The sequence below is a fragment of the Myotis daubentonii genome, chromosome 5, assembly GCF_963259705.1.
Source record: "Myotis daubentonii chromosome 5, mMyoDau2.1, whole genome shotgun sequence".
NCBI lineage: Eukaryota > Metazoa > Chordata > Mammalia > Chiroptera > Vespertilionidae > Myotis > Myotis daubentonii.
In genome coordinates this window covers 36,264,211-36,291,815 of record NC_081844.1, presented here as the reverse complement: position 1 = coordinate 36,291,815, position 27,605 = coordinate 36,264,211, and the positions used below count along the sequence as shown (strand labels likewise).

Genomic DNA, 27,605 nt, shown 5'->3' with positions numbered 1-27,605 from the left:
TAATTCCTAAAAGGTTACTCTTTATTGTATTGTACTTGTTTTGCTAGCATGTCCTTTAAAGTTATAGGATTATCAAAGATGGAGACATAGGTTTGATGACTCCATATGGCCCATTTTAAAGGTGATGGACCAGTAAATGCAGCTGTGTGAACGATCAACTGTGTGAGTTTACTATTAGTAAAGTAACACAAAAGATACTATCTCATTTGGAAAATTTATCTTTATCACTGTTAAGAAGTAGTATGTCCTGGGTAACAAGCTTTTTAAGAAAATAATGTTTAAAAATCTGAAGATTTTTTTTTTTATTGGAAGATAATCAAACATAAAAGTAGTGAGAAAGGTGTTATTGATCCCCTTTCATCCTCCTTGGACAATTACCAACTCGTGGTCAGTCTTCTTCCATTCATACACCTAAGCCACTTCTGCACTGACTCCTTCCCTTGGATTATTTTGAAGCAATTCCAGACATCATATTACATCCTTATAATAAAAGCCTAATATGCAAATCTATCAAACAGCGGAATGACCAGTCACTATGATGCACAATGACCACCAGGGGGCAGACACTCAACGCAGGAGCTGCCCCCAGCCTGCAGGCCCCAACTGGTCGCCCAACTGATCGGCAGCCAGGCCTAGGGACCCTACCCATGCACAAATTTTATGCAACGGGCCCCAAGTCGATAAATAGTTTAGTATCTCCAAAAGAAGAGTACTTGCCCTAGCCAGTTTGATTCAGTAGATAGAGCATCGGCCCATGGACTAAAAGGTCCCAGGTTCCATTCCAGTCAAGGGCACATACCTCAGTCGAAGGCTCGATCCCTGGCCCTGGTTGGGGACATGTGGGAGCAACTGGTCGATGTGTCTGTCTCACATTGATGTTTCTCTTTCTGCGTCTCTCCCTCTAGCTTCCACTCTCTCTAAAAATCAATGGAAAAATATCCTCGAGGGAGGATTAACAACAATAAAAAAAAGTACTTAAAAAGATCAAATAAAACTAAAATATCATAATAAAAAATGAATGCTTTCTTAAATATCATGAACTGTCCAGTCAGTTTTTTTGATTGTCTTAGTTGACATGTCTCTGAAGTCTGTCTTAATCTTTAGGCTCAATCACTTGTGGGTGGTGTTCTTCTCTGTTTCTCTTTGTCTCTCATTCTCTCTTATCCTACAATTTATTTTAGAAAATGGGCTATTATATTTTCTCATAGTCTGCATTTTACTGATTGGTATTATTTAACATGTTATGCTGTATTTTTCATTAATTGCTAGGTATGGGGGAGCAATGTATGGGAGAGAGGATTAGAGAGGGTACTTCATTATTTTTCCTTCAGAAGGCACATTATGTCTGCTTCTCTTTCAGCGTGGTTAACAATCATTGGTGTTCATTACCTAGACATTTCATTAGGCATTAGAAAAGAATGATGCTATAATTCTATTTTTCCTTCAGTTATTAGCTGAATACTTCTATAGAGAGAATCTTTCTATTATCAACTATTTTCTCTTCAGAGATACAGTTTGAATAGGAGAGGCGTGGTAAATGTTCCAGTCTCTCCCATTATTTACTGATTTTAAAAATAATGAATTGGTTTTCCTACCAATATCCAAAAGCATCCAAGGAGATTTCTTTTTGGTTTTAGTTTTAATATCATTATTGAACTCTTAGATTTAAATATATTTGATGTGTTTCAATCCATTGTATTTATTGCCTATATTGAAGTTCAGATGATCCCATCTTTGGCCTGCGGGGGCTCTTCGGTTGGTTCATGAGTCCTTTGACACAACCTTAACCCTCATAAACTCTACTAGCTTTCTTGCATTCAGATACGACGAATATTCTGGTCTCGTTCTGTACGTTCCCTGTCCTAAATCTGGAATCAGTCATTTCTCCAGGGAACCTGATTCCTTTTAATGGAAAGTGGTTTTTAGAGACCATATTCTGAGCATATAATAGCCTTTTGTATAAAAGGAGGAAGACAAATAAACTGTGTGATAGCAACAAAATATTATTAGAAAAAACAAACCAAACCAGTCTGGGGACACTTGGATTGCATGAGTGAAGAGTTTTCGCCAGCCATAAAAGAAGTCTGGGTTTATTTTTCTGGGGTGAAAGAAAGTTTGTACATATTAATATTTTCAATTACATTAGATACAATTAGTGTATTTTAAAATTCCAAACCACATCAATGTCTTCTGACATTCCTGGGCTCTAGTATCTTGAGCAATGGTGAGCTGATTGGAGTCTGTGTTATCCTGACACCTTGTGGTGATTTTTGGTTTCTGTAGACAAAAACTAAAACCGAAAAAGAAACCCAAACCTATGTTCTAAATATTCCTCATTCTGTTATATCCTGTTATTCTTCATTCCTGGCAGTCTCATTCCCGAGAAGTTGCCTGTAGGGAACAGTTCAGTATATAAAGCCTTGTGTTTGCTTATTTATTTCAACCCCAAAACTGAGATCGATGTCTAAAAAGAAGGCTTTCAGGTGGAATTCTATCACAAGGAGGTACCTATTGAACATCTATCCACTCAAAGCCTTTTCATTCATTTCATTTAATTGGTAATGGTCATTCCTCACACTGGTATCATTAGCTAGCTATCCTGTTACACCTAGGAGAAAAACTAAGGAAACTAAAATGTAATTTTAAAAGTAATTTTTTAAAAACGGAAGCTAATAAGTGGCAGAGATTTTTATTTGGGTCTATATACTCCAGAATCTTATATTCTTCCCAAATACGACATTGCCTCATCTTAAAGAATATAATAATCACTTTTAACATTTAATAAAAAAGTGATAGTTTTTTAAATTTAAGAAAAAAGTAATTGCTGAATACAGCTTGCCGTATTTGGTTCGGAGGAATAAAATGTGTTAGTCAATTCATCTTTCATAGCCTGTCAGGGAGTTACCATCTAGATTTGCAAACTCTTGTTGCTGTCACAGGAAACAGTGGATAATAACAGGAGTTTCCATTCATTGCTTAGCCATTATGGACCTGGTATAGAAGAAAATAAAATCATTTGCTTTGTGAGATTTTTCTGTGGCATTATTAAGACTTCCTCAAGTGCTAAGACTATTATATTTGTGTTTGATGAACTACATCACATATTCAAATCTACTTTTGTTAAATTTATTTGCTGGGGATAGAGTACAACCTACAACATGCAAGAAAGAGACCAGTTGAAGAGTAAATAAATGCTCAGTCATATGAAAGTTGGCCTAATGGGTTATAAAATTAGAATTTATAAAATCAGAATTTCACTTAATTAATTTTAGGGTTTAGTTTCCTTCATAGTGGGGGAGTTTTAGAATATTACAACTTAATACAAAAACTTCAGTTTAAAAAATCAATTTGATGCTACCTGTCAAAAGAAATATTTAGAAATTTGTCTGCTTTAAAATCTGTTCTGGGCATTTCTTTAATCTTCACCGTTCACCCCTCCAGATCTCTACAGTATACATTCCTGAGGCTTTTAAAGTTTCCTCCAAAATGCTCTAGTCACATGTAGTAGTCTACTTGAGAACCTTATTAAAAAGAAACAAACTTTAAAGTATCAAGTAAACGGTTTTTTGCTTATTGGCACGTACATGTTCTTCATCATTCTTAATAATTCTGTGTTCTTATGATGTACAGTATTCACTAACCAAATTTGTATCATGGAATGGTGTTGATATTTGAGAGCTTTCTTCTTCTGAGTTGATTATTGTTATTATAGGATGATTATGATGATGTTATAAGAAATTAGAATTTAAATGTTTTTCATTAGTCTATAAATGCTTTAAGACATCCACCTTTATAGTCAAAGTTATTGCCTTTGTTACCCTTGTCAACCTCTTGCTAAATATGACTAGGGCAGAAGTACAGTCCAGAGTTAATGGGATTTGGTCAACATAAACCAACAGTTAGTGACAGTCAGGACTGGAGTCCATATCTCTAAGTATTTCTTGGAACTCTTTGACATAAAAACTAACAGAACCTTCCTTTCCCTTCAGGTTAAAATACTCCAAGCCACTGGGTTGCCACAGCATCTGTCCCACTTTGTATTCTGCAAATACAACTTCTGGGATCAACAGGATCCAGTAATGGTCGCACCGGAAGTGGACACCTCATCCTCTCCTGTCAGCAAGCAGCCTCAGTGCATGGTTGTCTTTGATCATTGCAAAGTAAGTATGTCTTCTAGACTTGGTCAGTATTTAATTACTCAGGCAGACACAAAACAAGAAAATGAACCTTATTTATTTGAATAATTTGGTACTGATATGTGTCTTGGATCAGAGTTTCTTAGAATTGTGCTGTATTAAAAATCTGAAGTGTTATCAGTACATTACGCACCTTAAACTTACACAATGTTATATGTCACTTATATCTCAGTAAAGCTGGGAGAAAAAACAAAACTAAACCAAAGTGTCAATGCAGTTAACTCCTCCATAATCAAAAGTTAACTTTTGTGTGAATACATACACACATTAGCACTTTCACATATGTGTGTATGTGTGTGTTGTTCTCCAAAAGGAATCTAGGTTTTATATTAGATTACTAGGGGCCCGATGCACAAAATTCGTGCAAGGGTAGGCCCTCGCAATCCTGGCCACCTCGGTGGCTACCTCGCAGCCCTTGCTGCCTCGGCTGCCTCTCGGCCCTTGTGGCCCCAGCTGCCTCGTGGCTCCGGCTGCCTTGCAGCCCTGCAGCCCTGCCCACTGGTCATTCTGGAAGGTCGTCTGGATGGTCACTCCACTGTTCGGTCGATTTGCATATTATGCTTTTATTATTATAGATTGGAGAAATTGTCATCTAAAAAAGTTAAGACACCAGTGTTTTAGAGAAAGTGAAGACAGAAAAGAGACAAAAACTAATTTTACTGAGTACCCAGTGCTCTGCTAGGCACTGATGTTATTCTCTCATTTGACCTTTACCACAGATATATTTGATGAGGGTGCTTTTTTTCAGCAGAAGAAACCAGTTCAGAGAGACCAGTTTGCCCATGGGTGGTAACCAGCAGAACTGGGAATGTCAGATCTTAGATACCTTTTTCCTATTGTGGCACAGTTGACCTATCTCATTTTTTTTCAAGAGAGAAGTCTCTAATTGTTTAAAATATAGAAATACCTTTAGTGTATTAAAGATCAAGAGAGAGTGAAAGAGATGGAGATTCTATCACTTTTACTAATAAATTATTTTAGAGCTTCATTCTAACTATTGCAAAATGCTGTCTTAAATCTATGTTGCAAAGATGGACAGGGTGGGAGAATTTTTCAAAATTTAGGTGATTTTTTTTGTACTGATCATTTTTTCTTTTCTTTCTCTCCTATTATTGGAGATAGCTTCCTAAAAACTGGGAAAAATATTCTTTTATATCAAGATATCATAGATCATTGTTATAATTCTTTTCTTGTTATATTGTAATCCTATCTAATAAAAGAGAAACATGGTAATTAGCGTACCTGCTACCCTTCCCATTGGCTAATCAGCGAGATATGCAAATTAACTGCCAGCCAAGATGGTGGCCGGCAGCCAGGCAGCTTGAAACTAACATGAGGCTTGCTTGCTTCAGTGACGGAGGACTCCAATGTTCCCCGCCTGCCTTGCCAGCCTCTGAACTTGCAGTTTGAAACATTGTTACAAATATAGAAGCTAAACAAAACCCCAGAAACCTGCTTTCAGCCCACCGGGATCTCAGAGCTGGAGTTGATACAGTGTTTCGACTATAGAACCCAAACAAACCAGATACCTGCTTTCAGCAGCAGAGGCCTCAGAGCTGGAGCCAGAGCTAAAGCTGGCCCAGAATTAAAAAGAAAAAAAGGAGGAGTTGGGAGCTTCAGTCACTCTCCAGCCTGAAAACAGCCCTCAGCCCCTCACCCAGACTGGCCAGGCACCCCAGTGGGGACCCCCACCCTGAAGGGTGTGTGACCAGCTGCAAACAGCCATCATCCCCTCATCCAGGCTGGCCAGGCACCCCAGTGGGGACAACCACCCTGATCCAGGACACCATTCAGGGCAAACCAGCCTGCCCCACCCGTGCACCAGACCTCTATCCTATATAGTAAAAGGGTAATATGCCTTCCAGCACCGGGATCAGTGGAGCTGAGAGGCCTCCCAGCACCGGGATCAGTGTGACAGGGGGCAGCGCCCAAACCCCCTGATCGCCCTGCGGCTCTGTGTGTGACAGGGTGCAGCGCCCCAACCCCCTGATCAGCCCTGCTCTGTGGGTGATAGAGGGCGGCGCTCCAACCCCCCCTCCACGGGCCCTGCTCTGTGTGTGATGGGGTAGAGCCATAACCTCCCCATCGGCCCTGCCCCGAGTGTGAGAGTGGCGGTGTCCCAACACCCTGGTCGGCCCTGCTTTGTGGGTGATAGAGGGCGGCGCCCCAATCCCCTGATCCGCCCTGCTCTGTGCGTAACAGGGGGGAGCTCCCCAACCCTCTGATGGGCCCTGCTCTGTGCGTGACAGGGTGTGGAGCCCCAACCCCCCTGATGGGCCCTGCTCTGTGTGTGACAGGGGGCAGTGCCCCAACCCCCTGATCAGCCCTGCTTGTGGGTGATAGAGGGCGGTGCCCCAACCCCCTGATCCGCCCTGCTCTGTGCATGACAGGGGGCAGCGCCCCAACTCCCCAATCGGCCCTGCTCTGAGCCCAACCAGGGGCTGCACCTAGGGATTGGGCCTGCCCTTTGCCGCCCGGGAGCAGTCCTAAGCCAGCAGGTCGTTATCTCCTGAGGGGTCCCAGACTGTGAGAGGGCACAGACCGGGCTGAGGCACTCCCCCTCACCCCCCGAGTGCACAAATTTTTGTGCACCGGGCCTCTAGTTCTTAATATAATTGTTTATACTTTTTAAAATGGCTCCCAAAGTATTGCTAACAGAACAGAATACAATGCTGGTCTTTCACAATAGATTTTCAAGGTGAAACATTTTTTAAAAATTAGAGGTATCATTATTTTTAAAGTCAAGAACCTTAGACCATGTGAGAATTCATTCTGGATGTAATATAACAGCAGTTCTGTTCTATAACTAAAACAGTCTTTTCTATTTCTCTTCTTCATGAAGCATATGATGCTAGGTACAAGTTATCATAAGGTAACCAGAAAGTGTTTCCTCTTCTGTGATTTTTTTTAGGAGTTTTCTGTTAACATTACTGAAGACTTTCTTGAGCACCTTTCAGAAGGGGCACTGGCAATTGAAATATATGGCCATAAGATGACCGATCCACCGAAAAACCCAGCCCTGTGGGATTTGGGGATTATTCAAGCAAAAACACGTAGTCTTCGGGACAGGTGAATTTTGGAGATCCATCTGATTACAAATTACTAGAGATTAATACTGCCATTTATAAAGGTTGTCCTTTCCTGGGCATCATCACTAGTGATAGATGGTGGTGCTTCCAGGGCATTAATAGCACACTTAAACTTCTTTAGAGGATGAACTTTGAAGTGTGATAGAAGAAAGCTAAATATATGGGTAGTTAAGAATACAGAGTGAAATAAATTTTTGGAGAATAGATAGCTTATTATGAATTCTAATTAATCAACTGTAGAGAAAAGGGATCAAGATATGCTCTAGAATTCAAGTTTACTTATTTTTCTTTAGCTCAAAGTTCTTTTCAGGTGGCATCGGTGATGGGAGGAGGTAGGCTCATTTGTTTACCAGGATTTTAAAAGAAGAGTTTTTAAAAAAAGAGTTAAAAGGAAATGAGGGAAAGAGCACATATATTTGTACTTTTCATCTATTTTTTAAATGAAAACCAGATTTTCTTTTTTTGCAGTTAGAAAGTTTTAGAAAATTTTAAATTAGACATTGAGAGATTTTTCTTGATTCTCTTTTCTTATGTGAGCAAAGATACTTGTCAAATTCCTAAAGCATATATTTATCTACTTATGAAAAGATAATCACTGTACTTGCTCCTGTCCCACTGGTTACAATGTTTAGATTTTTAAATAATCACTGAAATAGATTTGTAGTTTTCATACCTTTTTATTTTTTAAGTATTTTTTTTTTATTGATTTCAGAGAAGAAGGGAGAGGGAGAGAGATAGAAACATCAATGATGAGAGAATCATTGATTGGCTCCCTCCTGCAACACCCCCTACTAGGTATCAAGTCAAAAACTGGGCATGTGCCCTGACAGGGAATTGAACTGTGACATCCTGGTTGATAGGTTGATGCTTAACCATGGAGCCACACCGGCTGGGCATCATACCTTTTTGGAAGGCAGCTATGCTCACCACTATACCACCAACGCCTCATCATACCTTTTTGAACAAAATAAAAGAGCCATTTCTAGTTCTGGTGCTCTACATGTTCAGAGAAACTCCTCTAGTAATGAACTGTGGAAATGGCCCCTGCAAGTATAGTCTTAGTTCTGATACTATTTGTTTAAGTTTGCTTTCAATTATATTTGCTAATATATACTTGCATATTACTTGTTGAACTACAGATCATTCTATTTCACTACTTTGTTTAGAGGTCATTGTCATTGTTAATTCTCATGTAGGAGCCTAAGCTGCCTGTATTGAAATAGAAATGTATGACTTTCCAAGAACTTCAACTGTTTCCTAGATGGAGTGAAGTCACCAGGAAAATGGAATTCTGGGTTCAAATCTTGGAACAGAACGAGAATGGTGAATACTGCCCCGTAGAAGTAATTTCTGCAAAGGACGTGCCTACAGGAGGAATCTTCCAACTCCGGCAGGTAACAGAATTATAAATGTTATTTTGAATGTTCACATTAAAGACTTTGGTACCATAAAGCTTACTATTGGATTTCTTTGACAGAAATGTCAGTGGTAATGAAAGCTAGACTGGCCAACTCCATTTCTTATGTTAAAATCATCTCCTACTTCATGTGTATTTTCTTTCATTTAAAAAAATGCTTTTATTTATAATATTTTAAAACCAGTTTCTGTTAGATTTAAGTAATAAAGAGATAAGCTTTAAAGAACAACTTAGCATTGAATTGTGCAAAATAAAACATATCAAGCAACATTAGAATATTTATAGAAACAAGGAGAAACAGTGTGATGAACAAACCTCCAGAGTCTAATCCAGGGGTGGGCAAACTTTTTGACTCGAGGGCCACAATGGGTTCTTAAATTGGACCGGAGGGCCGGAACAAAAGCATGGATGGAGTGTTTGTGTGAACTAATATAAATTCAAAGTAAACATCATTACATAAAAGGGTACGGTCTTTTTTTTTTTTATTTTTTTTTTAGTTTTATTCATTTCAAATGGGCCATAGTTTGCCCATGGCTGCTCTAAAATGTATAACTGAAATGAGGCTTAGTATCTTCCGGTGGTGAACTAAGTCTAATTAATTTCAGAATAAAGAGAGCCCCATGTGGGCTAAAGTAACCAAAGAAGGCAGAATGAGGATAGCAACTAAGGTAAGGTTGATAAACAGCAATTGATAAGGCTGAGGTGAGAAGGTGGAAGGTATCCTACACTCCACCAATGATTTGGGAGCATCTAGGTAAGCAAATTTCTGGAAATGGCAAGTAGTGAATTCAGCTAGGGAGTATACTGAATAGAAGATGGCAATAAAAAGAAGGCTGGAGTCAAATTATAAGGAGTTTCATTTTCAGTCAAAAGAGAACCATGAAAGATATCTGATCAAGGGAAAATGAACCCAAGCTTTCAAATTATGAATGAAGAAGAGGAAGAATAAGTTGGGGTGAGGCAGAAATGGGGGAAGAAGATTTTAACAGTACCAGATCCTGTAATTACAGTAGCCAAAGAAAGGTCCAAGTGATATAGCAGATAATAAATGTGTAAAACCATTATCACTTCGTGCTTTCATAAACAGGAGATGGCATCATGATGACTACTACTGAGTGGGGCATTGCTAAACAATGCCAATCCATTGAAGTTAATGTCAGGAAAGCATACCAATCTCCTAAAATAGTACTTCTCGAACCCAAATCACCTGGGGATCTGGTTAAAATGTAAATTCTGATTCACGTTTCGGGTGATGCTCTCTACCTTTACATTTCTAACAAGCTCTCAATATTGCTGTCCATAGACTACATTTTGAATAGCAAGATGCTAAAACATCTTTCCAAAAAGCCAATATTTGATACACTATGTTTAATCCATTATAGTTTATCTAATGCTTTTACATATGCCTAGGAAATTCCTTATAAAGGTATTTTATTATAATTTGCATCAATGCTGTATTGGTTTCAAAAGCTACTATTTTGAAAGTCCAAGATAATTCAAGATTCGGGGTATTCAAGATACTCAGAAATATTTCCACCTGGACAAAATCAACTTTATATAATGCTGTTCTATTGCACTATAGTTTTGTTATTCTGGCAAACTATATAGAAGATGCTATTGCCTCTAATCTTGGGGCTGAAGTAAAAGCCCTAAAAGACAGTACTCCACCTTTTCATAGTGCACAGCAGTGGACTTTGGTAAAACCCACTGAACATGACCTTACTGGGCCCTTACCACCATTTCTTAATCCTTGAAAATAAGGGTAACAATTTATTTTAAATATCCTATTGAAAAACACCTGAAGATTGCAAAAATTAAATTCACACATCATCCTGCTGTTTAAGATTTCTATACAAAAAGATATGCCTTGAACTAAAGTTTTTTTTTTTTCACATAATCAGTATCATTTATAAAGCTGTATTACTAATGTAATATATTATACATGTATACACTCAGACACACACACCCGTATTAAGATTGGCTGATCTTAGGTTAGATTCTTGGGACAAAATTTAAGACTTCTGAAATCTCAAGTTTCATTTTTAACCAAATTAATGGGCAATAACATCCTTTTAGGTAAACTGTCTTCAATATGTATCAATGTCTAGAGAATATATATAATATCTTAAAATTGGCCGTAGTTTGCCCATGGCTAGTCTAACCTGTTAGGGTCTCCCATGAGTAAATCCAGTGACCTCTCAGAACCTTTAATCAGGTGCAGAGTGGAGGTGGTGATAATACCAACTTTGTAGGGTTGGTGTGAAGATTAGAGATACTGTATATGAAACACAATGCTTGGCACATGGGAGGTGGGAAATAATTTTTTCTCCTGATACCAACCAATTCTCGGCAGACATTAGTGGGTGTCCTATTCAATTCAGTTTGGACCTTACCTGCCAGAGTTAGCTCAGACTCCATAGGTTTTAGGGCATAGACTTAATCACAAAAGTGCCCTTGCTTCTGATTCCTGTGCTAAGTATCGGGTTCCCAGGTTACCCATACTTCTGTTCGACTTGGTTGCAGTCAGGGGCTCCCATAACACTCCTCCTAAGGTTTGATAATTTGCTAGAATGATTCACAAAACTTGGGAAAGCCTATTACATACTGCTACCAGTTTATTATAAGGATACAATGCAGGAATGGCCAAATGGAAGAGATGCATGGGTCAGGTATGGGATGAGGAATGAGGAACTTCATGTCCTCTCTGTGTACACCACTCTCCCAGCACCTGGATTTGTTCATCGACCAGGAAGCTCTCTGAACACCATCTTTTGTAAGTTTTTATGGATGTTCCATTATGTAGGAATGGTTGATGACACCATTTGGCCATTGGCCATAATCTCCAGCCCCACTCTCCTCTCTCTCTGAGGGGTGAGGCTGAAAGTTCCAACTTCTAATCAAGGCTTGGTCTTTCTGTGCACAGGACGATGCTCAACCAACTGAGCCACTCCAGTCAGGCCAAGGCTTGGTCTTTCTGATGACCAAATTATCTGGGGGCCTGCCAAGGGTTGCCAGATTAAAAGTCACTTTATTAAAAGATGTGCCTATAACCTTTATCATTCCGGATAGTCCATGGGTTTTAGGAGCTGTCTGCCAGGAATGAAGGACAAAGATCAAATATGTTTTTATGATACCACAGGAGGAGTTAAATAAATGCCACTAGGCAGGTATGAATACCTGCCAGGAATCAATTCAGCAGGGCAATGTGTGGGAACCATCACTTGCCCCCAGGCAGGTTGGAATCTGGAAAGTGTCTATAGTGCTAACTAAAGATGAGAGAGAGCCTAACCGGTTTAGCTCAGTGGATGGAGCGTCGGCCTGCGGACTGAAGGGTCCCAGGTTCGATTCCGGTCAAGGGCATGTACCTTGGTTGCGGGCACATACCCAGTGGGGGGTTTGCAGGAGGCAGCTGGTTGATGTTTCTCTCTCATCGATGTTTCTAACTCTCTATCCCTCTCCCTTCCTCTCTGTAAAAAAATCAATAAAAAATATATTTTTTTAAAAAAAAGATGAGAGAGAATATCTTAATAGAATTTACATAGTAGATTTGGAAATACTTTTTTGCCATGCTTTATGTTAATTCAACATTTAGTAAAATATTGCATCCTATGATAGTTTCCATACTTTAGAACAATAGTCAAATATTAGAATGAATGTTACTCTAGTAAATGAATGTTTAAATCATTCACAGCAAAATATGGGAGAAGGTTAAAGGAAAAAGAAAGTTTGCTTAAATATTTAAGTTTCTGAATGTTTTAATAGGAGAAAGATGAGAAGCATTTATACTCTAACCCCAGCAAATGAATTTTAGCAAATTCTTCATGCATATAAGGTCAAGGAACTGAAAGCAGAAGGAAATTAGTTTAAATTATAGCATGAGATATAGACATAAAATAGGGTTCTTAAGGGTGTGAAGAACATCTTTTTCTGAACATCTGTTAAATCTATATATATCCTTGTTAGCTGCTTTAGAAATTCATCTCCTGGAAGGCAAGACCAGATAATCTTCTGTGGTTTAATGTAAATTGAATACTTAAGTATTTGTCATACTTCTGACAACCTATATTTTAAGTGTTTAAAGGTAGATTGGGTTTATCAGGAAAGACTCTTTTTGAAGGATGTGCATCCTCACCGGGATGCTGGAAGTATCATGAAAAGGCTGGAGATTTTTTCATATGTAAAGGACAGGAATAAAGAGTAAAGATACAGCCCTAACCGGTTTGGCTCAGTGGATAGAGCGTCGGCCTGTGGACTGAAAGATCCCAGGTTCAATTCCGGTCAAGGGCATGTACCTTGGTTGTGGGCACATCCCCACTGGAGGGTGTGCAGGAGGCAGCTGATCGGTGTTTCTCTCGCATCGATGTTTCTAACTCTCTATCCCTCTCCCTTTCTCTCTGTAAAAAATCAATAAAAAATATTTTTTTAAAAAAAGAGTAAAGATACAGAGATTGGAATAAAGTAGAAAGTAACGTGGGGAGAGCTGGAAAGCAGTGACAGAAGAGGTTGTAGCTAATTCATAGAGGGTGTTGATGGTAGGCTCATTGAATTTAATATATTTCAAAATTGGAACCTACTGTTCTTGAACAGGAAAATGGCAGGGAAAACTGGTTAGGTTAACATATGAAATTGCTGTTTTATAGTTTAAAAAAATGGTTAAATATCAGCAGTTACAAGAAGTTCAGTTGAAAAACAGAAAGAAATTCAGTCAAACTGTTTAAGTATACTGATCAAAGCTCTTCCTGTGGCACACTGAGCCATTCCTGGATCTTTTTCCTCCTTTTCTTCCCTCTCTTTATCTGGAATCCTCCCCAAAATATATGTACTTTACCTTTCACATTTGGGCACACATTTAAAATAGATCACTTTCTGTCTTAGGCAAAGTAAATAATTGACTAAACTATTTTAGACAATTAAAATGTTTTCTGAGGTATTCTTTCCACAAAATACCTGATGCATAGTCCTTAGAAAATATGAAATCACAAGACATCTGAGACCCATCTTTTCAAATCAATCATTGCCTTAGTTGACTTTACTGATAACACAAAGCTCTTGGGAATTAAAATCTGATGGAAGAGGGGAAGAGTAACTGACTTGAAAATGTAACTTTTTTATTCAAATTGCTTTGCAGAAAGCTTTACCAATTTATATTGCCACAAATAGTGTATGTAATTTAATTACTTTGGGCAATATTGGAAATTGCCTTTTTAAAAGATAATTGTCAGCTTCGTAAGTGAAATAAGTATGTATCGTGTTAATTTTAATTTGTATTTATTTGACTATTAGTAAGTTGAACATTTTTTATTGTCTAGCTCAGTGGTTCTCAACCTTCCTAATGCTGCAACCCTTTAACACAGTTCCTCATGTTGTGGTGACCTCCAATTTCATCGTTACAAATTGAACATAATTAACGCATAGTGATTCATCACAAAAACAATATGTAATTATATATGTGTTTTCCGATGGTCTTAGGCGACCCCTGTGAAAGGGTCGTTCGACCCCCAAAGGGGTCGCGACCCACAGGTTGAGAACCGCTGGTCTAGCTATTTGCATTTCTTTTGTTAGAATGTTTTCTTTTAACGTTTCTTGTTAAAAATGTGTAAACCATATATTTGTTCTGTGACTTTCTATTTGCTTAAAAGCTAATTTTTCATGATTAGCTTTTCAGTTGGTAGTTTGCTATTTCACATTTAAAATATGAGAATAGTATCTCCAAATTAAATGCTTTTCCTAACATCAGCCTGTAGAGGTCTCTGTAAACCAAATTTTTACAAATCCAACCGATTTCAAGAAACTCTTAAAATTGTCTGTGATACAGGGGCAGTCCCGGCGAGTACAAGTGGAAGTGAAGACTGTGCAGGAGTCTGGGACGTTACCACTGATGGAAGAAAGTATATTGTCTGTTGGCATTGGGTGTGTGAAAGTTAGAGCACTCAGATCCCCGAAGACGCATGAGACCTTCCATGTGAGTTACTCTGCCTATTATGTTCTTGTAGAAAGACTCATTAGGTGAGAGTATCTGGGAACCTGTCAGAAACTGCCTTCCACAAATAATTCTTTCAGTATTCCTTTTGTTTTCCTTTGCTGTCTTTTTTTTTTTTTTTAACCTGGTATTTCACTGTACTGGACTGTTGGTTTTGCCCTGGTATGTGTCAAGCTGAGGGTTAATCAAACATCTCAGCCTCCAGAAAGTCCTCAGTGCCTACTCCTGATTAACCTCCTCCATCACCACCCTCTGCAGAAACCCCCTACTGGCTTGTAAAGACTGTCTGCCAGCAGGTGTTTGATTTCCCCTGGGGAGTGGGACTATAAACCCAGCAGGGGAAGTATTGTACTGGTTCCTGAAAAAGGTCAAATGTATGTTCTTCACTTTCCCATAAGAAGCTCAAGGGTTTACTCTAACTTTCTGAAAACTATCAAACCAAAAGTGAGGGTAAGCATGGGCGGGAGATGAAGCAGTATATTATTCATTAAAGTAGAAAATGTGAAGTCTGGGGAAAGATTCAGGTTGTTTAGCATTGCCTGATGCTTGGATAACTGTTTCAGTTCTGCATAATGTATTCTTTTCTTTCAGGAGGAAGAGGAAGACATGGATAGCTACCAGGTAATGAAGTACCTGTTAGCCTCATCATATAAGCTTGATTAAAGTACCCATTCCTGAGTCTTGCTATACTGTTACTTAATAATAACACAATTAATTCTGATTCAAATATTGCTTTTCCTCAGATTAATACAGTAGGGAAGAATGAGTGTGTCATAGACTGTAAAGCCATAGCCTGTACAATCTGTTTAGGTTGGGAATCATTTGTGATCTTTATCCTTTTCCAAACCTGGAGCTCTCCACCCAGGTTTCCTACAGATCTATTTCTGCAGATTCTCTACCTTATTTTTTCTGTCCTTGAGTGGACTCACACACCCCTTTCTCGATAAGAGCTGTCATACTGCTCTTCAGTCAAGCCATGCTCCTAGATATTTGCCTTATTTTAAGCCAGGTATTTCTTCTCCCACTTCATGCAGTTATACGGGTTTGGTTTTGTATCTCCTCCTGCCCCTCCCCTTTTTCTAATCTGTAAAATTCTGTTTATGTCTATTAAGTTTTATCTTGTTAGTCTTGTTAGGACTCTCAGAGCTCTTTGGATCCTGATTATGTCATCCAGTGTAGTCACTCTCCTGGTTTTGCATCATTCTAATTTGATAAAAATGTCTGCCTTCCTATATAAGTCACTGATAAAAACATTGTATCAGAGAGGGTTAAATACAAAGTCCTATGGCACAACAATAGAGACTTCTTTGAAGCTGACATTATTTCACCAATCACTGTTCCTTGGATGTGATATTTCAGCCATTTCTGATCTCATTCAAGTAGACTCATTGTACATTTCTCCATCATGTCCACAAGAATGTCATGAGCTATTTGGTTAAGTGCCTTAGTGAAATCCAGATACACACCATATCCACAGCATTCCACTGATCTACCCAGTCCTATACCTTTATTACAAAAGGAAATGAGCTGAGATTGGTGTACAGTCAGGTGTTGATGGGCAGAATTGTTTGGCTGTTGATAATGCCCCTGTTCCCACTCCCCTTCCCCCACCAAGCCAAGGGAGAGAAACATGAAGACTAGTCAAAATGTTGAAGACTAGTGAATAACTTTGAAGAATTCTTACAGTGGTCCTAAGGGATATAAATATGAAGATTATTGAGTAGCATTTATAATTTTTATCCAACACTGATAAAAAACTGGTTCTGGAGGTCAGAGAATAGATTTTTAGAAAGTCTTACCCTAATGATGATGTTTTAATTTCTGAAAGTTACTGTTCTGAATAATGGCTGGAGCCAACTAGTGACAATAATAGACATCTGTATATATAAAAGCCTAAGTGACTGTTGCAACCAGAATGACTGGAACAACAGATCGACCAGTTGCTATGACGTGCACTGACCACCAGGGGGTACTCAATGCAGGAGCTGCCCCCTGGTGGTCAGTGTGCTCCCACAGTCAACCTCCCGCAGCCCCTTCCCCTCTTATTGCCACTCCCCCCCCCCCCCCCCATCGGCCCCAAAATAACTAGAGGGCTGGTGCACAAATTCATACAAAGGTGGGGTCTGGCCAGCCCGTCCCAATTTGGCCAGGCCAGCTCGGGGGAGGGGTCGTGGGTGGTTGGCTGGCTGACCCCGCCCCCTGGTCGAACTCCCTGTCAAGGGGACAATTTGCATATTAGCCTTTTATTATATAGGATACTTAACATTTTTGAAGCACATTAGAGTAAGGTAAGATAGAGCATCGTTTTAGATACATCGCCTACACATTATATTTACTGTCATTTCCCTTGTTTTCTTCCAGGATCGGGATTTAGAGAGACTACGTAGAAAATGGCTAAATGCGTTAACAAAACGTCAGGAGTACTTAGATCAACAACTGCAGAAGCTTGTTAGTAAACATGGTAAGAGGAGCACATTGAATATTTCTCTCCCCGCCATTTGCAGCCACGTAAATTAGAAGTAAATGAACACATCAGTTATGGGGATGGCAAGAGCATAGGAATGTTACTGTGTCATAGCCTTTCCAAAGAACATTTATCTAATTGGAGTGATGTCTCTGCATAGGTCTCCTCCAGCCCCCACCAGATAAAGAGAAAATATGGTACACAAAGTAAACATTGTCCCTCAAAAATAACTTCGGGAAGATGCTAACATTTCTTGATTTCTTGTCCAAAGTACTTAAATCCTCTGACTCTGGAAGAAATTATTCATGTCCTCTTCCACTGTAGGCCTTCCATGAATTGGGCATGGCCTCTGTAAGAGTACACCAGCCTCACTAGCTTATAGTGTTTTTTGTTTGTTTGTTTTTAAAAGTGTTTTCTTCTTTTTTAAAAAATATATTTTATTGATTTTTTTTTACAGAGAGGAAGGGAGAGGGATAGAGAGTTAGAAACATCGATGAGAGAGAAATATTGATCAGCTGCCTCTTGCACACCCACTCCTGGGGATGTGCCCGCAACCAAGGTACATGCCCTTGATCGGAATCGAACTCGGGACCCCTCAGTCCGCAGGCCGATGCTCTGTCCACTGAGCCAAACCGGTTAGGGCTAGCTTATAGTTTTTTTTAATCATAATTTTTTTATCATGACTTGAGGAAGTCATAAGTTTCTAGTGAACCCTCATCATAAAGTAACTGAAATATAGACATCCTGTTGATACACAGGACAAAAGTGTAAGTAGCAAGTGAAATAGCCCTATCTGATCCTCATTCCTGATGTTTTAGACAAAACAGAGGATGATGCTGACCGTGAAGCTCAGCTTCTAGAGATGAGGTTGACTCTAACTGAGGAGAGGAATGCGGTTATGGTCCCCTCCGCCGGCAGTGGGATTCCAGGGGCCCCAGCAGAATGGTATGCATGCCGCCACGTGTCTCCTAAGATTCTAATGCTCACTAAGCCAACTGCTTTCTGTAGGAATTTTGCCTGTGCTTTAATTAATGGAAGGCTCATTGCAGCATATGGGGGGGAAAGTTGTTTGAATTAGAGGAAGTGTTTAAATTATTTTCATGAGTTGGAATAACTATGGCCTAAAATTGTTTTATTAAATAATATTGTTATGAGCTCAAATAATTAAGATTTCTGAGAATCTAAATCAATATTTAGTACCAGTGCACTTAGCATTTTAAAAAAATAGTTAATATGTTAATTACTTGGGTCATTCCCTTAAAAGACCATTTGGTCATCATAAAATTGCATCTCTAGGAGTTTTTAGTTTTGGTCTTGTGAAAACTGTACTGTCAGCAGATTTCTGTGCCACTTTATAGAAATTAAAAATAGTAAATGAAGCCATATGGGGCCCTTAGGTATATAATTTTATAAGAAAGTAACTTTAAACAAGGAAGCCTCATTTATAAACAGGTATATGCATCTTAGAAGACGGAGTTCTAATTTCAGAGCACATGATAATTACACCCGAGAGCACCCAAGAAGAGAGGCAGCACTTACCGTCAGGGCTCTGTGGCATCTCTGATGTTTATTACAGCAAACCCAGCAGCAGAGTTATTGTTGGCTGGCTGTGATTAAGGCTGTGGCACCATGTCCGGGCTGCTGAGACTGTCTGCTTTATTTGAGATGCTATTTGTTCATTATGTTTTAGGACCCCAGTTCCTGGGATGGAAACACACATTCCTGTTATATTCCTTGACTTAAATGGTAAGTTAGGAGGTACTTTTGGAAGGCTTACCTCTAACACATTACTCTCCATGTAACACTTAGATTCTAACAAAGGATGCAGTTGTGCAGTTCTGTAGGCCTAAGGTTAGGGTTCATTTTATGAGTGCCAAAGGACTTGATACTTGACCAAGAATGAACTTTCTGAAAGAGTAATATTTTTGTAACAGTGATAGGTATGTTTCATCATGATGCGTCTCACATATCATTCTACAGCCCGCACTGCTGTGTGCATGCTTTGTTCTTTCCTCAGTTTAGGAAGGTAGTCATGTTTTCCTGCACTTAAAATTAAAGAATAATTCTTAGAAAAGGCTTCTCTCTGGAAGGGACTAATGACTAGTGATTGCTTATGTCGCCTGTTTTCTTTTATCTGGTGCTTCCTTAGCATTGCCTACTAAAGTTAACACTTTTTCTGTGAGTTCTTATGTCATTCACCCCTACCTTGCCTATTTTTTAATGTTATTTTTTTTCTGACATTTTATGGTCATGTTAAAATATCTTAGGTGTGGCTACATTTTACATATACTTTATCTGACAAGGAAAAATAAAAATGTAGAGGTAGATTAAAGAGCTAAAAATAAGTTAAAAGTCAGCAGTTGAATTCCTAAAACATGTGCAGAAGAACTGTATATTAAAATTAACTATGTTAAATGGGCAAGATGGGATGTCCTCAGGGGTTTTCTTTCACTGAGCTGGAAGTGAGTTATGATATCTGAGGTTTTTCGCATCTTGTGCTGGTTAGCTTATTTAGACACATGGGAGAGTTTCATATGCACACAGAGTTAGAAAGAGTACTTAGCCACTTCCACTGTCTGTCCACCTGATAGGGTTTTAATGTATTGCCACAGCGCTCTCTCCTACCTTGTTCTCTTGAATCTTGAACCTAAAGGTGACTCTGGCCTAGTCTTATGCTCAGTTCCTGGATAGGTGAGCAGTGTGTGTGTGTGTGTGTGTGTGTGTGTGTGTGTGTGTGTGTGTGAGAGAGAGAGAGAGAGAGAGCGAGAGAGAGAGAGAGAGAGAGAGAGAGAGAGAGAGAGAAGACTAAGCCTAAAGAAGACCTGTTAGTATGGCTATTCCTAGACATGATCAGGACCTTCTTCAGCCTTATGCCCATTGTTGGTCTGCCTAAGCCCACATACTAAAAGGATACCTTTGATGCCTACTCACAGCTTATGGATAGGGAGTTGGGGGAACAGGTTTGGAACTGAGTAACCAAAGGGACAGTGACAGCTAAGTGTAGTTTGTGATCCTGGATTTGAACAATGGAAAAATTTGAGTATGGGCTCTATCTATATATATAAAAGCCTAAGCATTGAATAAACGAATAAATAAATAAATAAATAAATAAATAAATAAATAAATAAATAAATAAATAAAATAAAAGCCTAAGCGACTGAATGACCAGTAGACCGGTTGCTATGACACGCACTGACCACCAGGGGGCAGATGCTCAATGCAGGAGCTGCCCCCTGGTGGTCAGTGCGCTCCCACAGCGGGAGTGCCACTCAGCTGACTGACAAGCGCCAGGCACAGGGCTCACAGCTGGCCGCCACAGCCCCAAGACCACAGCAGAGCAGTAGCGAGCCTATCGAGTAGCAGGCAGTGGCATCAGCAGGTGCAGCAGGGCCAGGATGAGCAAGTGTGGCAGGCAGGAGGAGCAGGTGGTGTTGGACTGCTGGTTTTGGCCTGATCACTGCAGGCTATGCCAAGGGTCCCCACTGGTGCACGAATCCATGCACTGGGCCTCTAGTATTATATAATTGGCTACAGGAACTAGAAACCCCTCCAGTTTCTAGTTCCTGTAGCCAGTTGATTCTTTTAATGAACTCAACTGTCAGATAATCAGAATCATTCTCGCTTCTCCTTTTTTCAGTCCACTCTCAGGTAATTTGGGTTATAATCTTATCATTAACATTTATGGACTGACCTTGAGTAACCTCTTAGGTATTTTGGCTTCAGTTGCCTTTCATGTAAAATAAGGCATAAAGGTAGGAGATTGGGTAAGATAATTTCTTGAGGCATTTTTCATCTCTAAGATCTACGAACTGTTTAATGGTCATCATCTTTGTCATGTAAGATTTTAGAGCCAAAGGAAATGAAATTTGAGGCAGAAGGATTTTAATACCAAACACATTGAAATTTAACTGGTAGGGGTTGTCCTTAAAATGATCTTTGTATGTAATGGAACTTCTTTGCTTTTAGCGGATGATTTCAGCTCTCAGGATAATCTTGATGACCCAGAACCTGGTGGATGGGATGCTACCCTTACTGAAGAAGAGGAGGACAAGTTCTTTGAACTGCAGATTGTCAAACACCATGATAGAGAGGTAAGTAAAACATAACTCAGGAGGATTGGATGAGAAGTAGTTTCCTTAACCTTTCCCTGAGCCTTTTGAAACAGCCAGCAAGGTTGTTATTTCAGTGCTTACATTTCTCCAGAAATGTAAGTGGAAACTTTCCATTATGGCTTCCAGAAAGAATGGAACCACTTCCAGAAGGAGTGGATTATCAGATTAGTCCACACAACACTTACTTCCTCTCCTGGTGAAGGCTGAGTGTTAGTATTCGTTGTTCAGGTCTGCAGGACCCACTCTCTAGGGAAATGCTGCTGAAGTGAAGAGGTAAAATGAAACCATACCTGGGATTGCTTTGAAATTCTTCAGTTAATACTTTCTAAAAAAGGGGGGGCAGGGAAACAATCAATGAATCCAGTGTGGTAAAATCCTAATAATGTTTGAATCCGAGTGATGGGTGTACTAGTACAGTGGGGGTTCATTTAAAAATTTGGAGTATATTGGGAAAATGATAAAATACTTTAAGGAAGGGAAGTTGATGTGATGCTTTGAAGAACACATGGTCACTTAGGGGTATGCCTAAGATGCACAACCTGGGTCTCACAGGGGGAAGCAGTCAGACAACCTAGCTGTGGCACCCTCTGTAAACGGACACGGGCCCTTCCTTCGTAGTCAGTGTCTCGCGTGATAAACAAAGGCTGGGGAACCATTTCAGATTAAATTAGAATAAAGGGACCGTGACAGCTAAATGTAGTTTGTGATCCTGGATTGGAACAATGGGAAAATTTGAGCATGAACGCTATATTATGTCATAGTATTGCATCGATGTGAAATTTCCTGCATATGATAATATTCAGGAAGTCAGAGGGTAAGTCAGAGGATGCCCTTGTTCTTAGACGATAATTGCTAAAGTACTTAGGGATGTAGAGTTATGTGTCTGTAACTTACTCTAAAGCAATTCAGCAAAAATTAATAATAATATCACAGTGTGTGTATGTGTTGTGAGGAAGAGGGAAAAGAAAAGTGGCCAGTGTTAACAGTTGATGAATCTAGATGAAAGATATGCAGGAGTTCATTGAGCTGAATTTGCAAAAAAATTTTTATGTTCATGGCTGGCAGGTGAGCTTTTTTTTTTTTTTTAATTTCAAATCCAGCCAGCAGAGAACATTCTGCTCTGTATTCCCAGCCGAGGGTGATCGTGGCCACACCCTCATACTCCACAGTCTTCGGGGCAGGGCTCTTACAGACTCCCTCATGACTGGCATGTTCCACCTCAACCCAAGCCAAGGTGTCTCTTTGTGAGGTTTCTTGTTCTTAGGAGAAGATGGGAAAGCATGCCCTTTGTGTCTTCTCTGCAGGTGAAGGCGGAAGCTTCGTGGGACTCTGCAGTGCACAGTTGTCCTCAGCTCAGCAAAGGCACCCCTGCGGATGAGCGAGTGTTTCTGATTGTGCGGGTGACGGTCGGGCTCAGCCATCCAGCTGACATGCAGCTAGTGTTGCGCAAACGAATCTGTGTCAATGTGCATGGCCGGCAGGTGAGTCGCTCATCCTAGTGGAAGAAGTGACTGGAAACAGGGCAGGGCCATGGAGCGACCCTCTGGCCTCCCATCCCACAGGCTCTGTGCAGCATTGTGTGCTTCTTTTCAAGGGCTGTTCCTGGCCTGTAGCTGGGCTTGCTTCCATTCCAGAGCATGTCACCCTGGCTTCCTCCGAGCCAGTAGTAAATCATTACATTGGGCCTTTATTCTTGTATAGGCACAACTTACAGCCCTTTGTCAGGTGCCACAGAGCCTTGTCGAGGTGAAGTTCGCCGTTTTTGACTTTTCATCTGGGTCCTCTAAGATGAGAAGGTTCACTGCAGAGAGCCTTTGTTTGTGCTTCTTACCCTTTGCTTTCCATACCTTTCTTTCCTTTCAGTCATCTCTCTGAATTGGCTGATTCATAAATTTGGGACGTGGACTCTTATCTGGCTTTGGGGTAAAAGATGAATAAGTAATAGTCTCAGTCCTTAAAGAGCCAGTGTCCGTTGGCATGTGTCCATGTATAAACAGGTGACTCTCCTCTCCTGTGACTGTGCCCTGATGCGGGTGCTCACCACGTGCTGGGAGAGGGCAGGTGCGGAAGGGAGAGTTCAGGCTGAGGACGTCGGGGGAGACTTCAGAGAGCAGGTAGCATGTGAGCTGCTTTTTTGCAGACAAGGAAGGAGCTGTTGGCTGTTCTGTGGAGAGGAGGAAATATGTGCAGGGGTGGTGAGGATGGCAAGGGCGTGGCAGGCTTGGGGACCTGGAGAAGCAGGGGTGCGCTGCAGAGCCAAAGGCCATGACCGGCATGGTTGCAAACTAGATTACAAAGGACCTTGTGCCACATGAAGGACACATTTAGTGGAACATTTCTAGGTGGATATAAACTCTTTCCGTTATTGGTTTTGCAAATACAGGATTTGGGAGGTTGATTCTAGGGATTCTTTTTAACTGTCTATGCTCACTCTTTGGAGGCCTTCCCAGTACACTGACTAAAACCAGAACAGATGAAAATAAATCTTTTCATTTAAAAGAGCACAGTCATGGTTGACAGAGTCCTAGATGTAATCGCCACCCCTAAAAATTAATCTTTAGTTCTAAATGTCACACTGATATCAATCTTCGAAATGAAGACTGGCGGTAACGCTGTTAAAATTGCAGCTCTTTAGCTGGGCAATCCAACATCAATAAAGCCCAGGTCGTCGGGTTAGCCAGAGATGCATATGGTGTGTCTCCCATTCACTCTTCTCTTCATCTCCCTTTTCTCAGAAGGCGCGATGGATTAAAATCGGCACGCTGGGGAACATTTTGAAGAGTTATTTGCCATTTCAGAACTAGAGATTCTGGTTGCCAAGCACCAAGACTAACCTGGTACAGCTGAGACTGACTGGGTACTGGCCCCACAGAATTTTTAACAGAAAGGGTGCATCGTGGTGTCACCAAGTTTTTTCTACATTTTTTGTTTGTTTTTATTTTTTGTTTCAGGGACAAGGACTTGCCACATTTTCCCCCTGGTTGAAATGATTTGATAGTATCCAGCTGATAATGAATGAAATTATAGTATTTTAGGGCACGGCGGTTTTCGTCCCAATTTCAGATATTTCATTTCTAAAAACGACGTCTGTATAAAAAGAGCAGGGACTTCCTTAGGAGCCTAATACGTGCAAGTCAGCTTCAGTAATTCCATAGACATAGAAAACAAGAATGGGAGATAACAGCAGCACCCACACTTTCCCTCTCCCCTCTTCCCCCCTCCACCCCCCACCCCACATACACACACCCATTAGAAAATAGCTGTAGCTCCTCTCTGGCCAATGGACTGGTAATGGCTCAGCTTTGCGGGCTGCAGTCGAGAGAGTGAAGAGATGAAGTAACGGTTTCTTTGCATTCTAAAAGGTTAACATCTCTTTAAAAAATTAACTAAAGATTACTAAATAGGAAAGAAATTATTCAATAGGTTTGTGAAAATATGTATTCCTAAGACCAAGCAGCTTGATTTTTCTGTTTTCTTTGGGGGGTTTTCACATATTTCCTGCTTCCCTTTGCATGAGGAAAAAGGTTCTCTGTTAGTTTAATATTCTCTCTTCTTCTTATCTTTATTCACCAATTATATTCTGCCCTCATCCCTGCTCTCTTCAACCTCTACAGGATGTTCAGTCTTAGCAGCATCTTTAAATGAGTCATCTATGCATTAATTCAACAGTTCAATTCTTAACTGCAAAGAGCACAGTCAGCATAAACAATGACCATGCACTCTTAAATCATCCTTCATAACGATCCTGCTTTGGTCAAGAATTTAATGCCCGAAGTTGTCAATATTCATGGTACAAGATGTCCATCGTACTGGAATAAAAAAAGTGTAAGAGTCACCAGTCCTTGCTTACCTCTTAGCTAGAAGGTCGTTTTATTGTGTAGAAGTTAACAGCCTTATTTCCGTAGCCTTTAAGCAGAGTTGAACCGGATGCCTGGTGTCAGTTTCCAGAGGTTAGGGTCTGTGCTCTCAGTGTGTGGATGTAGGACCTGTCACCCATTCGCACATGTAGACACACAGGTTTCTAAAATGGGTGGCGTGCACTAAGACAAAGTGGAGGAACCTGTGTTTGGTGATTTGGATTTCAACGTGCATAGATTGGAAATATGTTCTGTTTCTTTTTGGTTGGAGTGAATGCAATATCATTTACGCTGTTTCTCTGATAATATAAATTCAGTTTTTGAAGTGGAAAACCGTATCTTCTGTTTTGTTTTTCTAGGGTTTTGCTCAGAGTCTCCTAAAAAAGATGTCTCATCGAAGTTCTATTCCTGGCTGCGGAGTGACTTTTGAGATTGTCTCCAATATCCCAGAGGTGAATGATCATATGAAATTTGAATTTACTAAAAATAAACATGTAAAAAGAGCTAACTCCCTGAAAAGCCACCTACCTAAGGAACATGTACTAAATAGAAATGTATATTTAGGGACATGCTATAAGATTTTAGAGGAATTTCCTAATCTTGACTCAGTAACATGTACTTGTGACTCTAAAGCAGTGTTTCTCAACCTTCTGGCCCTTTAAATACAGTTCCTCATTTTGTGATCCAACCATAAAATTATTTTTGTTGCTACTTGATAACGTAATGTTGCTACTGTTATGAATCGTAATGTAAATATCTGATATGCAGGATGGTCGAGGCGACCCCTGTGAAAGGGTCGTTCAACCGCCAAAGGGGTCGCGACCCACAGGTTGAAAACAGCTGCTCTAAATGTTCTGGCTTTAGTATTTTGTTAAAGAAAAACATTGCTTTGAAAAGCAAATCAACCTGGCCCACATGGCTCAGTGATTGAGCATCAACCTATGAACCAGGAGGTCACGGTTCAATTCCCAGTCTGGGCACATGCCTGGGTTGTGAGCTTGATCCCCAGTGGGGGGCATACAGGAGACAGCCAATCAGATTCTCTCTCATCATTGATGTTTTTGTCTCTCTCTTCCTCTCTGAAATCAATAAAAATATATTAAAAAAAGAAAAGCAAGTTGACACCTTTTCACTGATAAAAGATAAAGAGGAATAAGTGGTACAAACTTCCAATTATAAAACAATGTCACAGAGGTATAATGTACAGCAGAGAAAATAGTCAATAATATCATAATAACTTTATATGATGGCAGATTGTTACTAGACTTATTGTGGTGACCACATTGTAAGGCATATAAATGTCAAATTACTGTGTTGAACACCTAAAGCTAATTTAATGTTGTATGTCAACTATCCTTCCTATATAATAAAAGCCTAATATGCAAATTGTCCCCATGACCAGGAGTTCAGTCGAGGGTGGGACCAGCTGGCCAACTGCCCGCAGCCCCGCCCTGGCTGGTAGCAGCAGTGGCAGCAGGTGTCCGGGGGAAGGTAGGCCCCGGCCGGCAGCCTCCAGGGACCCTACTTGTGCACAAATTTCATGCACTGGGCCTCTCGTCTATATCTATATATATAAAAGCCTACGCGACCATTACAACTGGTTGACTAAATGACCAGTCAATCGGTTGCTATGACGTGCACTGACCACCAGGGGGCAGATGCTCAACGCAGGAGCTGCCCCCTGGTGGTCAGTGCGCTCCCACAGCCAACCTCCCGTGGCCAGCCAACCTGCCATGGTCCCTCCCCCCCGGCTGACCAGGTGGTCAGTGCGCTCCCACAGCCAACCTCCTGCAGCCAGCCAACCTCCCCCTGGGCTGACCGGCCGGCCCTGATCGGCCCCGATTGCCAGTCAGGCTGAGGGACTCCACCATGCACAAATTCATGCACCAGGCCTCTAGTACTTTCATAAATAATAAACTTTTAAAAAGACATGAGGTAATATTGTAACTCTCAAAGGGAGCCAACATAAGATAGCAGAGATTTAGGGTTTCATTTTGGAGCCAAACAGAAATCTTGTTTCTTTAACCTATTAGTGAAGTGAACTCTCATAGGTTACCCTGAGTCTGAATGTTTTCATTTATCAGAAAAGGTTAGCAATACCTTCCAAAGAGGATTGTTTTAAGAATTGAATGAGACAGTATATACAAATTGTTGTGTACATGCTAAACTATAAATTGTAATTGCTGTTATTATTGTAGTTACTATTGTTATTTTATTATTATTATTTCTCTTTATGAACTAAGTGAGATATTCACAGGACTTAAACAAATTGAGCTTAAAATGTCCCTGACAGAAGATTATTGTAGGATGCAGTTTATGCTTCCTAGTGTTTCATCCCTGATTGAGAGACTTATTAACTGGGCACTGCATGCTGGTATTGGAGGCCTTCTGTACATGAGCAGGAGAAATGAGGGGCCTATGAAAAGGATTCAATGACAGAGAGAAAGAGGAGCAGCCCTTGCTACACTCACTGTCTGAAAGCAGGAGTGA

General features: G+C 40.3%; 1 protein-coding gene across 3 annotated transcripts in view; it reads left to right on the top strand.

Moving 5' to 3' along the window:
• Positions 1–27,605, top strand: part of KIF13B (kinesin family member 13B) — a 217,554-nt gene that overhangs the window by 141,949 nt on the left and 48,000 nt on the right. For 2 of the 3 annotated variants that reach the window (XM_059697576.1, XM_059697577.1), the window contains exons 22-32: positions 3,990–4,160; positions 7,108–7,265; positions 8,547–8,679; positions 14,518–14,664; positions 15,274–15,303; positions 17,044–17,143; positions 17,965–18,091; positions 18,837–18,892; positions 21,113–21,237; positions 22,563–22,739; positions 25,475–25,567. In XM_059697576.1, the coding sequence (XP_059553559.1) occupies positions 3,990–4,160; positions 7,108–7,265; positions 8,547–8,679; positions 14,518–14,664; positions 15,274–15,303; positions 17,044–17,143; positions 17,965–18,091; positions 18,837–18,892; positions 21,113–21,237; positions 22,563–22,739; positions 25,475–25,567 (1,317 nt within the window). The remainder of the gene's footprint in view (positions 1–3,989; positions 4,161–7,107; positions 7,266–8,546; positions 8,680–14,517; positions 14,665–15,273; positions 15,304–17,043; positions 17,144–17,964; positions 18,092–18,836; positions 18,893–21,112; positions 21,238–22,562; positions 22,740–25,474; positions 25,568–27,605) is intronic. The other variant, XM_059697578.1, reaches the window with a different exon arrangement.